Here is a 16652-nt window from a genome sequence, read left to right as displayed (position 1 = left end):
ATGCATCCTATAATAGTTTGCTCCCAAGCAAGACACACAATAGAACATTGGGATGCAACCACATGGCATTAAACAATCAACAACCCCCCACACCAATATTAGGACAGATCACCCTGTACCCCTAACAGGCACAGGGTGACTTACACATAAGAGGGATATGGGGAGCTGAGACGGGTTTCCCCACCTCTCCAAAGTGAGCTGGGTTCCATGGGCCCCCCACCCAAAGTGACTCTCGGCACAGATGTGTTTTGATACCTTGTGTTTAGGATTTCAAACATGGTTCAGGAACTGTGCACCTCCATTTCATCCACCGCCGGGACTGATAGATGCAGCTGTCTTTTTTTTTTTTCTTCAGAGAAGTTGATTGTTGGCTCTGGACAGACACTGATAGATGAGGGATATAGGTCGTGTTAAACGTCAGCTGTACAGATCTTTTGGCTGTGGAACTGAGACTTACTGTGGTTTAATCCAGACACTCTCTCTCTCTCTCTCTCTCTCTCAGGTTGCAGCACAGGTTGGGCATGCAGCAATTGGTTTATATCAACTTCTCTTGAAGGATTCTAAGAGCAAGGAGATGGCTGATAAATGGGATGTGTTTGGGTAAGTCTGAATAATTAAAAGGTTCATTGTTTTTCATCTGCAGCAATCCTTACCCCTCATCAGTGGGCTTTACTTTTTGCATAGTTGCCCTGTAGTTAACATTCTTAAACCAGATACCACCTCTTGATTCCTATTCAGCTAACACCTCTTATGGGTGCAGTGATGACATCACTCTAAAATGGTGGGGCTATGCCACTTTGGGTGCCATTATGGCTCAAAATGTGCCCCCACGGCTAAACCCAACATAAAATTTAAACTTCTTTGCATTTCCCTTCACCAATGCTGTGTGATGGAATATTACCTCTCTGTGGCTATGTGCAGATTTTTCCAGTGTTGTGCAACAACATGAAGCTCTGCAGCAATGCCTCCTCATAGACTGCCGTTTGTTTGTTTTTTGTTTTCTTTATTAACCACTTCAAGTCCAGACACTTTCACCCCCTTCCTGTCCAGGCCAATTTTCAGCTTTCACCTCTATCACACTTTGAATGACAATTGCGCGGTCATGCAACACTGTACCCATATGAGTTTTTTTTAGCATTTTTTTGAGACAGATAAAACTTTATTTTGGTGGTATTTATTCACCACTGGGATTTTTATTTTTTTTTGCTATATAAATGAAAGTCCAAAAATTTTGAAAGTGTTTTTCTTATAAAAGGTTGCAAATAAATCTTTCTTCATAAATCTTGGCCAAAATGTATTCAATTATCTTTTTAGTAAAAAAAATAACTCAGATTAGTTTATAACCAAAAATTATAATTTTTCAAAAAATGTTTTACATTTTATTTTATTTTTCTTATACGATTTGTTTTTGGGTTTTTTTTGTCGTCTTTTTTTTTTTTTTTTTTTTTAAAGATAATGTCATCCTAGCAGTACAGTGTCACCATAGTGATACTGTACTACTTGTGGGGGTGTGATGATTTTTTTTTTTACACTGATTGCTTTTACACCCATGAAGGCTGTAAAATTATTAATTTCTCCTTCTCTCTGGCTGCATTCTTGCAGCCATTGAGAAATATTGTGTGAGCTGTGATTGGTCACAGCTTGTCACATGGTACAAGGCTGTTGTGAATAGCCTCGTACCATGTGACCTCTGCGATCATTTACAGATTTCACACGTAGTAAGCAATGATGTTAGAAGTGACATCTTGCTTACTACTATTTATGTGATCACTGATTGGCCAATCAGTGATCACATGATCGGGACCTCACACAGAGGTCCCGTACAGCGATCGGTGTTCCGCTGTGTCCCAGGGAGTGCGCAGAAACAGGGAAGCGGGAGGATGTTTATAAACGGCCACCCGCCCCTGCACTGCTCCTCTCCGGCCATATATGTACATAGGCTGGATGGGAAGTGGTTAAGGACACAAAGTACAGGTGAACGATTAACAATAAATACAGCCCCCCCCAGATACAACTGAGGTACTTCCATAATGTAAAGACATACATCCAAGGAAATACTAGATCTGTTCAGAACAGGCCTATCCAGGTCTTTTAGTGTCGCTGTTCTCAAAATGATGCCCATTGCCTTATTCTGTATAGACTGCAGGTTTTGAAATGGAACTGGTTATATGAAACAATCCGTGTTTCATGTGAACTCCAGGCAGCTAAATACATATGGGGGTGCTGTTTCCCCGTATAAGGATTTTTCTGTCCCTCCAGTCCTGAGATTTACACTGCTCTCCAGCACAGCCATGTCTGGCGAAGTTGAGACTGATTTTTGTTTTTTTTTTTCCTGCTACAGTTAAAGGACAAGTACACCTTTTTGAAAAAAAAAAACATAAATAAATGCACCCATGTTTGCAGAAAAACAAAATGTGGGATGATTGTTAATGCAATCAAGCATGCAAAGCATTACAACCACGATCACTGAATTGCAGGTAAAATGCCAGGTTCCTGCAGACTTTCTCCAGCTCTGTCAATACCGAGGTACAGACTTTCAGTTGAAGTGCTGAATGCAATGATCACCGCATTTTTGTTCCATTTAGAACTACAAGTCTGTTTGACCCGGTGAGGGACACAACTTGCAGTTTATTCATTCACAGATCCCTGTGAATGAATGAATGTATGACATGGCAGTGTAGGTAGAGCCCTGCACAGTTGCTTCGATTTAAAAAAACAAAAACACATTTGCTGCAGGACAGAAGAACCCTGCACACTGTCGCTGGGGATTCTGTTTAGGGCCTTGGGGGTCCGCTTGGCGCCATGTTGGATCTTACACCCTAAATTTAAGGTGTAACATTGTTTTAAAGGTGGAGTTGGCAATTAATTAAAACGTACAAGTTTTGTCCCTCCCCCAGCATGTCACTGAACAGTGAAGGAGCGGCAGCTGACTGATGAGGTCCTCTATCACTCTGCACTCTACTCAGCATCTGCCTTGTTGGCATGCTGCTGTGCAACTGATCGGCACCTTGCGCTGCTTCTCTCTTACTGTCTGATGTACAGGGACTGCAAAAGGATGATACTAAGGCAAATTCAGATACTCGATTGCCTGCATTAAAGAAAGGAATGTATAAATTAGCCCTCATGCACACGGGATGTTTTGCTAATGCTGGTAACGTTAGCTGTGTAAAGTCATGAGTTCTTCAGCTTTTTGGGGTTTTTTTTTTTGCGTTTTTTGCATTGGCGTTTTGCCACGTGTAGCGTTTTTTTTCTCTTTTACCAAAAAAAGTCCACAAACGCCAGTTTTTGGCATTTTGCCACTTTTTTTTAGCGTTAGAGCGTTTTTACGGTTGAAAAACTCCTCTAGAAACCCACTAGTTTTTGTCACAAATCGTTGATTCCAGTCTATATGTGCACGGACACACAGGATAACCTGCTGGGGGGGTTTACTGGCTGTAGAAAAAAAAGCCAAATGCCAAAAACAGCCGCTGTAAAAATGTCAAGTGTGCATGAGGACTTATAGCTTGATAATTCGTCTTTTATATCTCTGCATGGAGTTCAGCTTTAAGTGGCAATTGAAATCATGTACAGAGGGTTTTTTCTTTTTTTGTTTTGTTTTGTTTTGGTTTTGTTTCGTTTGTTTTTGTTAACACTCTTTTGACATGCACAGATTTGGCGGTTTAAAGTGGAAATGAATGTAAAGGATTGAAAACGGCATTCAGTATGAGCTTTCATTTACAGGGAGAACGATAAGTTGTTTCTTTTTTGTTGATCGTACATTTTGATTTTTGTACAGGGCTAAGAAGGTTGTCCTCCAAGGTGCAAACGCAGCTCACCTAATGCAGCTACAAGCTCTGGCGATAAGTTTGGATCTTCCAACCTACCTGGTGCAGGATGCTGGCAGGACTCAGGTACAAGAACTCATTGGCAAACCTAATATAGAATACTGTATATATACATAATTAATAGTGAATGACTTTGGAAACCATAAATTAAGAATTTAAACGCACACACCATACACACACACACACACACACACACACACACATACACACACACACCATACACACACACACCAGAATTGGCCCAGGTTTCACATACATATTTTATGCTCATTGCAGAAATTTCTTGGACATTTTAACACATTTCTTTATATTTCTTTGACACATTAGTTGTGTATCTATTCCAGGCACTCCCTAGTCCAGTTCTAGACTGTGCAGCCATTGAATGAGCCTCATAAGTCATTTTCAGATGTTTGTCATTCTTATTATCTACATGACATTGCAAACATCACCAATACCATGTGCATTTTGTACTTTAAGAGATGTAAGGATTTTCCATCACCTACATCTGTGATTGGTTTAGAGAGAAGGTATCGTTCCTGGTTGGTTCCCTGATTTTGTTCTTTAAAAGTATGGCTAAAGTCTATTTGGTCATACTTCTCATGTGGGTCACAGGAGTGCGCTTACTTTTGCACTCCTGTGACTCAGACTTGGCTGACAGCAGGCTAAAGTTGACTGGATGTAGGAAAAAAAAGAGGGCGCACAGGCCTAGCGCATTACCGGAAGAATGAGATTTATTTATAAATTGTAAAATACAAGAGAAATAAAATCAGATCAAAAACCCTGAGGAAGAGGTACAACCTCAAAAGGTGTCAGCCACCAGCTATCCAGAGGTTCACAGTCCCCCACCAGACCACCTTCAGGGGTTCCTGGACCACTTTGCATCCCTTGCGACATGCTTTTCATTTTAATCTGATTTTATTTCTATTGTATTTTACAATTTATAAATAAATCTCATTTTTAAGGTAAGGCACTGGGCCTGTGCGCCCTCTTCTTCTTCTTCTTCTTCTTCTTCTTCTTCTTTTTTTTTTTTTTTTGTTTCTTACATACAGTTCTCTTTGGATTTCCCTGGTCCATTGAGGGCAGCAAGGCTTGCATTCCTTTCTTACTCATGTGGGAATATTGACATGTGGAGTCCACTGCAGGAGAACATGCGTTCAGTTGTTTTATTCTTCTTTCCTAAAGTTGGCTGGAGTCTAAGACCCTTTCTGGTCACTTGCCACTGAGATCCTGAGCCAGCCGCTTCTGCCCACTACACAGCCTAGCACTCCAATGAGCACTGGAGGGGTAGAGCAGAGAGCGGTGACTGACAGTCATTACTCTTTGCTCAGAGTGGACCCAAGAACTGAGCGGTGATCAGCGATCACGTAATTGCTCAGTTCTCGAGCTTAGAGGTGGCAGGGGACAGCTTGGAACATCGAAACGATGCTGCATTAGGTAGCTAAGTATTTATGTTGTGTTTTTTTTCTCCAATACAATCCTTCACTTGCCAATTCAGGACAAAGTTACAGTGTTTGACTAGTGTCTGAGTGCAAGGAATATGGTGACCTCACTCCTTTCATTATGGGTTAGTGCTTGGACCTTGTGATTGGCTGCTAGACCCAAACACTGCATTATGAGAGAAGGTTACATGTTCCCCAACACTGGAAATACCAAATATTTTTGCAATGGAGTTAGGAGCAGAGGGGGATCGCTGGAGAGGTGAGTATCGGTGGGGAGCCTCTACACAGACACTGCACTTTGCCCTGAATGGGACAATTTCACTTCTACATTATCTGTTGCTTAACCTCCCTGGCGGTATTCCGGAGTGTAGCTCGGGGTAAGGTTTCAGCACCACAAGCGGTAACCCCGAGCTACACTCGGGAATACACTGCAGCGCTGCTCCGGGATCTCTTCTTCACTTACCTTGTCCTGCGCTCCCGCGATGTCCCTCCTGCAGTGTCCCTGACAATGTTCTTCGGCCGATGCCTGCATCTGTCTTCCGGGTTCCGTACTCTGCAACGTCGGGACGTACGGGGAAGGAACTGGCGGGAAATTTTCAATTTTAAAAGTGACATTCACTAAATTCACATAGTAAAACATTCCTGTATCAAACCATTTCACATACATTTTGTCCCGAGTGCTTTGTCCTGCGCCCTGCCTGCATTTTTACTGTTCTTTCTGCCTGGAAACTGAGAAACGTCCATGGTGTCCAAAAAGCGTCCCTTTAGGTCAAAAGCGGTTTTAGACCGGCTAGAGAACAGCGATAGTAAATCAGAACCACTTGCAGAATTGAGTGATAATGATTTGTGGGGGAAATTCCTCATCAGACACATCAGATTTTGCGACTTTGCTCAGCGATGTGCGAACTTGGCGCTCTATTTCAAATTTCAGTGTTTTTGGTTTGATTATATTATTGAATTAAATGTATTATTATTATATTATTTTTTATGATTTTTAATTAAATTATAATTTATGATTTCGTGTTTCAAATTTTATCATACCCGGAATGTTTACTAGACTCTTGTTTGGCCAGATTTCAGTGAGTTATTCCTAAACATTACCAGCCTACAATAAAAAAAACGACATATTTCCATACAAAAAAAATGTACCGCTTTGAGCACAGAAATATGGACATAATCAGACCACTAGGGAGGTTAATGGGGAACGTAAGTGAAAAAAATGTGAGCAGACAGGCTCTTTATTGTAAAAGAGATACACTGGGGTTGATTTACTAAAACTGGAGAGTGCAAAATGTGGTGCAGCTGTGCATGGTAGCCAATCAGCTACTAACTTCAGCTTGTTCAATTTAAAAAATGGAAAAAAAAAATGGAAACTGATTGGCTTCTATGCAGAGTTGTACCAATTTTTGCACAGTTTTTAGTTTTAGTAAATCAACTCCTATGCGTCTTATTTGCATTAAAATGAACACCTACCTGTTGGCTATTTTCTTTAGAATGTGCAGTGCGTATTCTCTGCCATCTCGATGACAGAATGAACTCCCATGCTTGAAGTTGCATCATTCCCCAACCTGCCAATCAAGATAGCCAAAGGCCCATCACCCAGAAGATGCTGGCGAGGGGTGGTGGCTATTTATTAAATCTATGCCTGCAATTTATACTTGGCAACATAAAGCAGGAATAAACGTATCCACGCTATGGCAGGATCCAGATGAGTTTACTAAAACCGGAGCAGCTGTACGTAGTAACTAGTTATGTTTCCAACTCCAGCTTGTTCAGTTAAACTTTGAAAACGAAAGATGGAATCTGATTGGTTGCTGTGCACAGCTGCTCCAGATTTATCTCTTCAGGGAAGCCTATCCTGCCCTCCGCTAATAATGGAATCTTCTCCTCCTCCTACCAGTCCATCCCCCACAGTTACTACCTTTTGTACCACTAGCCCCTCCCTCTTAGATTGTAAGCTCCCAGGATCAGGACCCTCCTAACCCTCTTGTATTGAACTGTATTGTTGCTGTATTGCCTCCCGTTATATTGTAAAGCGCTGAGATATAAATCCTGTATAGTAATAGTGCAGAAATAACCAGGGGAAATTTATTGGGGAGCAAAGGTAAAGTTAACGGTCCACTATTATGCCAAAGAATAGTCCAAAAATGCCCATCTGGGGAATAATCTCACTACTGTGGCAGTTTCCTCATAGGAGCAAGAAGCAACTCTGAAACAAAGGAACAGGAGGGGGAGAAGACGAGCGCCAGCTAAGTGTAGCAGTTCAAATATCTTTATTACAGATATAATAAATGCACTCACAAAGGGAGTAAATGGCAAGCTTTGTAGTGCTACAAATAATTCTTGCCAACACGGGTCACGTTCCCATTCTGCCAGAGGATGAAATACTGCGGTCCAGCACCAGAGTCTCTCAGGGCTTCCTGATTCCTATGGATCGCTGATTCGGGCAGAAGTGACATCGCGACTGGACATGATGGAGGAAACGTTTACGGAGAATGCTGTTCTTCAGGTCATGGCTTCGCAAACACGTCGCCATGTTCAGCGCGTCCAGTCATGACTGCACTTCTGCCCGAATCAGCAATTCACGAGAATCAGCCTGGAAGCCGCCAGTGCTGCCGATCGACTAAACTGCAGTATTTCATCACCTGGTGGACCAGGACCGTGGCCCAGATTAATTGTATTTAGGGGCGGACTGGCAACTCATGGGGCCCCCAGGCAATAGGGGATCATGGGGCCCCTGTGTCCTTGCCCACACTCAAAGCACACCCAAAAAAGCCTATAAAAAGGTACCAGGGGCATTTCATGGGGCCCCTTACTGACCCCAGGCCCTCGGTCGGTGCCCGAGTGCTCGAATGGTGAGTCCGCCCCTGATTGTAGTACTGCATGCTTGCTATTTACTCCTTATTGGAGTGCATTTCTTTTTTTCTATACTAGGTATTTCAACTGCTACGCTTAGCTGACACTTGTCTTCTACCCCTCCTGCTCCAGATTTAGTAAATTCCTTTCAGGGTTTTCAGCTGATAAACTCACATCTAGGAGCTGTTCAACGTTTTTTTCAGCAGCCCCTGAACTCTCCCTAATGTTTCCCTATGTGTCCATGTACACATTGTCATTTACAGACATTTGAGTTTATAGTTGTTTTTTTTGAATGCAGAAGACTTGCATTCAGTTGTCGATTTTATCAGCGTTTCAAATGCAAAACGCTTGTTAACGCGGCAAATCGCGTTTATTAGCATTTGCGGTTTTTGCTAACTCTATATAATAGAAATCAAGAGTGCAGCGCTAAAAATAATCTATATTTCTGACCAAACACGATATAAAAGCTTGGATAAAATGATCAAATATACATCTGTATCCGAGGTTAAAATGGATAAACTTATGTGGATAAGTAACATCAAATACAATAATAAATACAAGTTCATATGGTGACATTCGTGCTTATGATTCCAACCGCAGCAATGGTTTAGTGCTTGGAGGTATAGTAAAAATGCGCACTCACCAGATGCGCATTGGAAATGCGCATATAAATAAACCCTCAGAGGTCCACTTTAAGGAAGCGAGATATGCCCGGGCGTAAGGATAACCTCCCTCTGGGTAGTATGCAGCACAGAAGAAGCTCCTGGGTTGTATGGCAATAAGCTCAGCCAGAGCTCCCCTTTAAAGGATGGATAGGTGTTGCAGCCTATGTTACAGGCACTCCCGCCTCTGGATACTGGAATGGGACAGACTCAAGTGATAGCTTCTCCTTGCTGCTCCAAAAATTGGAGCCCCCTTCCCCACGGAGGAAGCCTGACATTGACCAACAACCCCTGTTCTCCCCCCGAGAGTTTTCCACTAACACACATTCCCCCCCTGGCAAGAGAGAAAAATACACACACCTTTACAGCTCCAGACATCCCTGGGAACGAGAGTCAGCCTCTGCATACATTATCAAGCAGCCTCTCTTGGATCCCACCTGATCCCCATGCCACAAGTGTCCCTTCTTCCAGGGGGCAGTGCTGCCCCCCTGAAAAATGCTGCCCTAGGCAAATGCCTTGTTTGCCTTGTGGTGAATACACCCCTGCCTGTGAACCTTTTGATATGTTCTTCCTGTGCAATATAGGTGGTTTACATAACTGTAAAAGCAGGATTGGAAGTAGATACCCCGTAGGATGTACATGTGTGTACTATAGCGTGTTTATGCTTTAATATAGGGGGATAACAGAAGTTTGTCGTAAAGAGTTCATTGTTGATTTTCTTTTCTAGATTATTTCAATAATATATTTGTTTACATTCTTTAATAGATTCTGTAGTAGTCTGTTAGGTGTGGGTTTGCTGAATTTGGTCAGACATATTTACAAATCTTCTGACCAGAAACCGTTCACATAAATATATTTTATGTATTTTGAGAAGTAGAATTTTTATCCTGTCCTGAGTTTTCCTTTACAAACATATGGAGGTGATCACAAGTGTAATAAAAGCGCCACACCCTTAATACTTTAAAGCAGCAATTCCACCTCAAAGAAACCAAATAAATTTCTTAGTGCTATAACTTAAATAAAGGAATTTAGTGTAGAAACATTAGTGCAAAAGATATATATATATCTATTCTCAATTAATATCAAAAAATATCAAAATTATGTGCAAAACTATTTTTTAATGCATAAATAATTTAAATAATTAAATCAGTGAATATAAAAATTGTCCAATTTTGAATTTCTTCAAATGTCCAAACAAATCCTTTTCAAATTCAGGTGCTCTCAAAGAAATTGTGCCAAAATCCACCACCAAAGTAAAGTTGGGTAACTCACCAGAGCTCCATGCTGATCAATCTCTAGATCAGCAAAAAACGCTTTTTGCTCTGGGAGCAGATGCAATGAATCAACTTCTCAGGTGTGATGATCAATAGCTACACAATCATCCATAAGGTAGGTATCCACCACTCAATATAACGGTTCCAGGAGCATTATATCACTCTCTCTTTTTATATCTCTCCACCGAGGTCATGTTTGGGAATGAAAGAGAAAATCATGGTGCAGCCAGTTTTTTTTATAAAAGTATCCAACAATTTAATAAAGATTTACACTCACAAAAAGGGTGTCTTCACCGACACCAGTATAACAGCATAAAACAGCAAATGGTATAACAGTCTCCTGTTCCCCGCACACTCACTACAGCGCTCGTGACTCAATCCTCTCCACAGACGTCAGCATCCAGCAAGCCAAGCCCTACTAGTTTCGTCATGAATGACGTCTTCATTAAATTACTTATGCACTAAAAAATAGTTTTGCACATAATTTTGATATTTTTTGGTATTAATTGAGAATAGATATATATATATCTTTTGCACTAATGTTTCTACACTAAATTAGGAATAGTTTGTGGTTTTAGCGCATTCCTTATTTAAGATATGGAGGTGATGGTCTCCCACTGACACTTTTTCTGGTTTCCTTTCAGATTGCAGCAGGTTCACACACCATCCTCGGCATCATAGGCGAAGAAGAGAACGTGAATAAAGTAACTGGAAAATTGAAATTACTGAACTGAAGGCTAGCAACATAAGCAGGAGAAATCCATGTGCTGGCAATAGAGGGAAGGCCATCACGATGTTCTCCGAAACTTCCTTCTTAGCGCAAAGAAGCGGGAGATGGCATCAGAACCAGTCTTGTTCCAGCAGGCCATGTTTTACCTACACCACCTCTCGCACAATGGAAATGTAACAGCGATGGGAGTAGATACATGAACCTGCCAATAAGAACTAGTGGAAGAGCGCAGCGGTCAGTGTTAGTATGTATTGGAACAATGAGCCTCATTCATCAAAGCATCTAAAAATAGAGTTGTTTATATTGACCCCATAGAATAGGATCCAATCAAAATATCCGTTCTACTGGTTTTTTGTTTTTTTTTCACAGATCAGCAGTTTTGATACCCAGGTGAATTGCAGTTTGCTGATCTGACTGAATTTTTGCAGTACCACTGTCTGGATCAGGAATATGGTTTGCCATTAGAATGGAAGACTGCAAATCATTCCCCCAACTTTGTTTTTTGGTTTACATTTATAACTGGTCAGGGGTAATTAGACCGATTTCATTTTCGGTACGTTAATAAACATTAGAAATTATATGGTTTTATATTTTTAAAACAAAGCAGTCTTAAAGTGGACTCTAACCTATAAAGACCAGTAAATTAGAATACTAAGAGCTTCATGTAAGAACTATGCTAATAATGTTCACAAATGTTCATGTAAAAGTTCCCAAAACTGCATGAATGTGTTGTGTGCTCACAGTATTTTTTTTTTTTACATAGTTTTCCATTACCAGCCAACTTTAGGCTAAAACAGAATTAATATATATCTAAAGCTAAAACCATTTTCCATTTCATATAGAGTAAGGAATGGATAAACACACGGGCACTCCAGCCCACGGGCACTCCAGCACACGGGCATTCCATCGCACTCACACCATCGCACTCACACCATCGCACTCACACCATCGCACTCACACCATCGCACTCACACCATCGCACTCACACCATCGCACTCACACCATCGCACTCACACCATCGCACTCACACACACCATCGCACTCACACCAACACTCTCACACCATCGCACTCACACGCCATCGCACTCACACGCCATCGCACTCACACGCCATCGCACTCACACGCCATCGCACTCACACGCCATCGCACTCACACGCCATCGCACTCACACGCCATCGCACTCACACGCCATCGCACTCACACGCCATCGCACTCACACGCCATCGCACTCACACGCCATCGCACTCACACGCCATCGCACTCGCGCCATCGCACTCGCGCCATCGCACTCGCGCCATCGCACTCTCACACCATCGCACTCTCACACCATCGCACTCTCACACCATCGCACTCTCACACCATCGCACTCTCACACCATCGCACTCTCACACCATCGCACTCTCACACCATCGCACTCTCACACCATCGCACTCTCACACCATCGCACTCACACACCATCGCACTCACACACCATCGCACTCACACACCATCGCACTCACACACCATCGCACTCACACACCAGCACACACCAAAACACTTGCGCTATCACACTCACACCATCACACACCAGCACACTCACACCATCACACGCAAGAATCTTTACTTACAGTGAGTAAGAAAACAAACCTATCCCAGCAAGTAGACAATTATCGATGTATCTAAACTTTACAGCATTGTTTCTTAACAATGTTTCAGTGAAGGCCCCCTTTAAAATGATGCTAAATCTTAAAGCAACCCAAATGTAAAAACTAAACTCCTAGTTTTATATAATGCGGCAGCATCCACACACCTAGGACACTCAACATTAGAAGGGATTGCTTACCACACAAATATGCTTTGCACACTGCTACTGACTAGTAATCTAACATTTCTCTTCCCCCTAGTTTTTCTCCCTCATACAGCTAAATTGACCCCAGTGCTGATGGAGAGGAGCAGGGCAGGGGGTAAATAGGGACACTGTGCAGGCCCCCAATGTTCTCATTATTGACTGATTACATCATTGATTGTTAGGACACAGGTGTCTAGCCCTCACAGTGGTTGTACTGCTGCACAATAAAAACCTGTGGCTTTGCGTAGCAAAGAAAAAGGAAGGTTTAAAGGATAAGTTCACCTTTACAAAAATAGATAAATAAATGATGATCTTTTTGCAGGTATATGCATTTATTTATTCTTTTTTATTAGGTAAAGCATTGCACCAGCAATCAGCAGATTGTGTGTGCAATGCAAGGCTTCTGTAGACTGTCGGTGTAAGCTGTCTGCTCGAACCTTGTGCTGGCAGGCAATTACTCACTGACTGGAACCATCAATGAACTACCTCACCAGCGCTGTGGTAGTTCATTGAAAACTACAAGCCATCAGCTGCAAAGGTTGATGGTAGTTGTGGTTTTCCCATTCACAAAACTCTGAATGAATGGCGCTTTTTTTCTTTTTTTTTAAATTGTGACAGCGAGTTCAGGGAGAAAAATTTTTATCTCGCTGTCACTATAGGCAGATCGGAGAGAGCCTGCAGCAGTGGGAACATGTGACGGGTGGAACATATAACATGTTTACAAAGGTGAACTTATTTTTGGATAGTTTGGAACAGTTTTTAGGCATTTTGCAACAGAACTTCTGAGAAAGCCAGGGTGTCCCAGCGCTCCTGTTGAAAAAGGCTGCTTTACAGTCAGGCCACAGGGTCAAATATACAAAATACCAAGGCCTAGGTCAGGGGTGGGCAACTGTGGCCTTCCAGCTGTTGGTGAACTACACGTCCTATCATGCCTCTGCCTTTGGGAGTCATGCTTGTAACTGCCCGTTTTGCAATGCATCGTGGGACTTGTAGTTCTACAACAGCTAGAGGGCCACAGTTGCCCACACCTGGCCTAGGTCAAGAAGCGGTGGTAGCAATAGGATGACATCGACCAGGACTAAACCATCGACATTTTACAGATGAAAGCAACTGTCGTGTGTTTTTAAATCTGTCCCATCAGGTAGATTTCCCCTCACTTCCTGCCCTGTAGACACAACAGGAAATCTCTCCAAATTAGGGGAAATCTTCTCTTAGTTGTCACTGGAATAAGCGTCCCCATTGGAGTTGATGGAAACTACACTTTTGGATTTTCTCTCACTTTCTGTCCTGGTGGTCTCCAGGACAGAGTAAATCTTCCTAACAGGGACCCCGACAGCAATATAAATCTGACAAGGGTCCTTCTCCTTTCCTACTCTCTTCATTACCAAAAAAAAAATGTTTTTGGCTTTAGATACACTTGTAAAGAGTAGCAGTTGGTTGTATTGCTGCATTGTGTCAAGAATATCAAAAAACCATTTATATAAATAGAAATTGTAATTTATTTACTGCCCTTCAAAGAAAACCACATTTGTGCATGAAGATTTTCCTCCATCCAGGTCCTTGTATCTCTAGTGGTTTTGGTGACATTCCATAGGACTTCTTCAGTAATATGAAGACATTTCATCACAGAAGTTTCCTCTTCAGTTGGTTGAGTGGAGACACATCTTCAACATTACCAGACTAGTCCAGATGACAAGCTGCTATTTGCTAATGTAATTGGATTCTCTCCTATGTAAGGTCTGTTTACACACTGCTTTTTGTTTTCTGTATTAAAGTGGAACTCCACCTGAAACGTAACTAACTGTAAACCTACTCCCACCCCATTCTGAGCCTAATCTAACCCTGTAAAGCAGAGATCGCTATACTTACCTATTCTGAAGCCGCTCCGCTCTGCTCCCAGGCCGAGCTGTGTAGAGTAGAGGCAGCTGACAACGAATGCCCCATAGTAAATCTATGGGTGATGTAATTTTCGTTCATTTCCCGGCCGTTGTCAGCTTTCTCTGTGCGCACAGTAGCCACCACTGGAGGTCGGACCAGAACAGCTTCAGAATAGGCAAGTTTAGTGATCTTTTCTTCAAACGGTTATTATTATTATTATACGGGATTTATATAGCGCCAACAGTTTGCTGAGCGCTTTACAATAGAACGGGAGACAATACAGTTCAATACAAGAGGGATAGGAGGGCCCTGATCCTGGGAGCTTACAATCTAAGAGGGTTAGATAGATTAGGCTTAGAATGGGGCTAGGAGTAGGTTTGGCGTGCGTTAGGTTTTGGGTGGAATTCCACTTTATCCATATATCTTTTATGGCAGATGCACTTGAAGCAGGCAGAACCTTTTTAGAACACACAATATCTAGTTGTTGCTTGTATTCTCTCCTTACCAGAGAAGTGTTTGCTTTAGTTTTGTTTCTGCTGTTGTCTCTCTTTTGCGTCCTGAGATTATTAGGAATTGTCCATTCGTCATTTTACTTTGTCATTTTACTTCTTTTGGCTAAATCAATACTTGACCAGTCATATCATAGAAAATTCATTTTTTGTATACCCCAATTTTTCTTAAAGATATGAATGCACCCATATTGCAAAAATAAGTAATGTGCATTTATTTGTTTGCACTGGGACCTGTAAAGAATTACAACTGTGATCAGTGCTGTCCAAGTACAGTGGTAGGGGCCCTTTCTTTGGAGCTGGAGGAAGTAAACAGTGGACTAAAAGTGGGGGGATGTCACAGCATTTGTGCTCCATTGAGATCTACAGTCCCTTCTGCTGCAGTGGAACATGGGACTTGTAGTCTGCCATTCACAAATTTGCACCGAGCACCAAAAAAATACAAGATGCTGAAGGGAGAAGTGGTTTGAGGATGGGGACTGCGGGATAGGACCGTGTTACATGTTATACCCTAAATATGGGTCTAAAATGATGCGTGGTCATAAAGGTGAAATTAGCTATTAAACTTCCACAGCACAATGTAAAACATGAAAGAAATGCTACAGGTAAAAATCATGTAACAAAAAAAAGTTTTTGGAAATCATCGCATTATTTCCTTTATTATTCCCTAAATAAGAAACCTTAAACACTTATGACAAGGCGGGTCTGATTCTTCTTTCATCTGTCCTGCAATATGGGAGGGTTACCTTTGCAGGGCCTATGTGGCTTCAAGGTGAGAGGGTGCTGCCCACTGGCTGATGAAAGTGTCTGTCCTTTTATTAAAGGCTAAGGTCACCTGCCTCCTCATCCTCCCTCCCTCGAGTTCTTGAATGAATGAACTACATGTACTGTCGGCCTCTGCGACCGATGGCTTGTAGTTCTCAATGAACTGGGAGGGCATTGGTGAGCGTTCTTGTACTCCATTGACTCTTCCTGCCATTCAGTGAGTGTCTGTCTGCAGAATCCAGGCATGGCCCCCACGGTCTGTTGATCGTGGGTTCAATGCCTTACAGACTGCAGTTAGAAATAAATGCACTTTTTTTTTTTTTACTCGCAGAAAGATGTGCATTTATTATTCTTTTGTAAAAGATCAACTTATAATTTTTATTAAAGGCATGGCATCATGAGGGGGCCACAGCAAGACCAGTTAGCTGAGCGGCCAGGAAGGGATGTGGGCAGTTACCAAAAACTGATTTCCACAACTGGATAAGGTGCCACAGGCTTTCATGTGACAGCGCATGCGGGCAAGTCATTCTGTGTGTTTGAAAAATGAATTGGCAGTAATGTTTTGATTCTACTAATGAGAACAAATTCACTGAAATATTGACAGTGCTTCTTGTGACTGGGTAGTTTCTATGTTCAGTGTTGTGTTGTCAATAAAATGATGTCCCATCTTGTTGAGTGTTGGTTCTGTTTATTTTCCCTGACATTGAAGTATTTCTAAAGCTGCTGCCCTCTCATGTTCTGATTATGACTGTTGTACAGAGCATGTCCCATGTATCTTCATGTGTCTTTTGCTCGTGGGATCTAAACCTGGTCTTTCTGGGCTTCAGAAACTGCCTGGTTTGGCCCCCACAGAGCCCTGATCACATCATGGAGTCTGTGTGGGATT

At 42.1% G+C, this 16652-nt stretch overlaps 1 protein-coding gene across 2 annotated transcripts in view; it reads left to right on the top strand.

Annotated features, from left to right (window-relative positions):
* LOC149444211 (putative peptidyl-tRNA hydrolase 2) overlaps nt 1–16436 on the top strand; it is a 27650-nt gene extending 11214 nt beyond the window's left edge. For both annotated transcript variants that reach the window (XM_089654782.1, XM_089654783.1), the window contains exons 5-7: nt 503–600; nt 3776–3890; nt 10700–16436. In XM_089654782.1, coding sequence (XP_089510908.1) covers nt 503–600; nt 3776–3890; nt 10700–10789 — 303 coding nt within the window. In that variant the 3' untranslated portion in view covers nt 10790–16436. The remainder of the gene's footprint in view (nt 1–502; nt 601–3775; nt 3891–10699) is intronic.
* Nucleotides 16437–16652: the final 216 nt, after the last annotated feature.

The sequence above is a fragment of the Staurois parvus genome, unplaced genomic scaffold, assembly GCF_062004578.1.
Source record: "Staurois parvus isolate SC_StPar_1 unplaced genomic scaffold, SC_StPar_1.0 ptg000799l, whole genome shotgun sequence".
Lineage (NCBI taxonomy): Eukaryota > Metazoa > Chordata > Amphibia > Anura > Ranidae > Staurois > Staurois parvus.
This window is presented reverse-complemented; position numbering and strand designations above follow the sequence as displayed.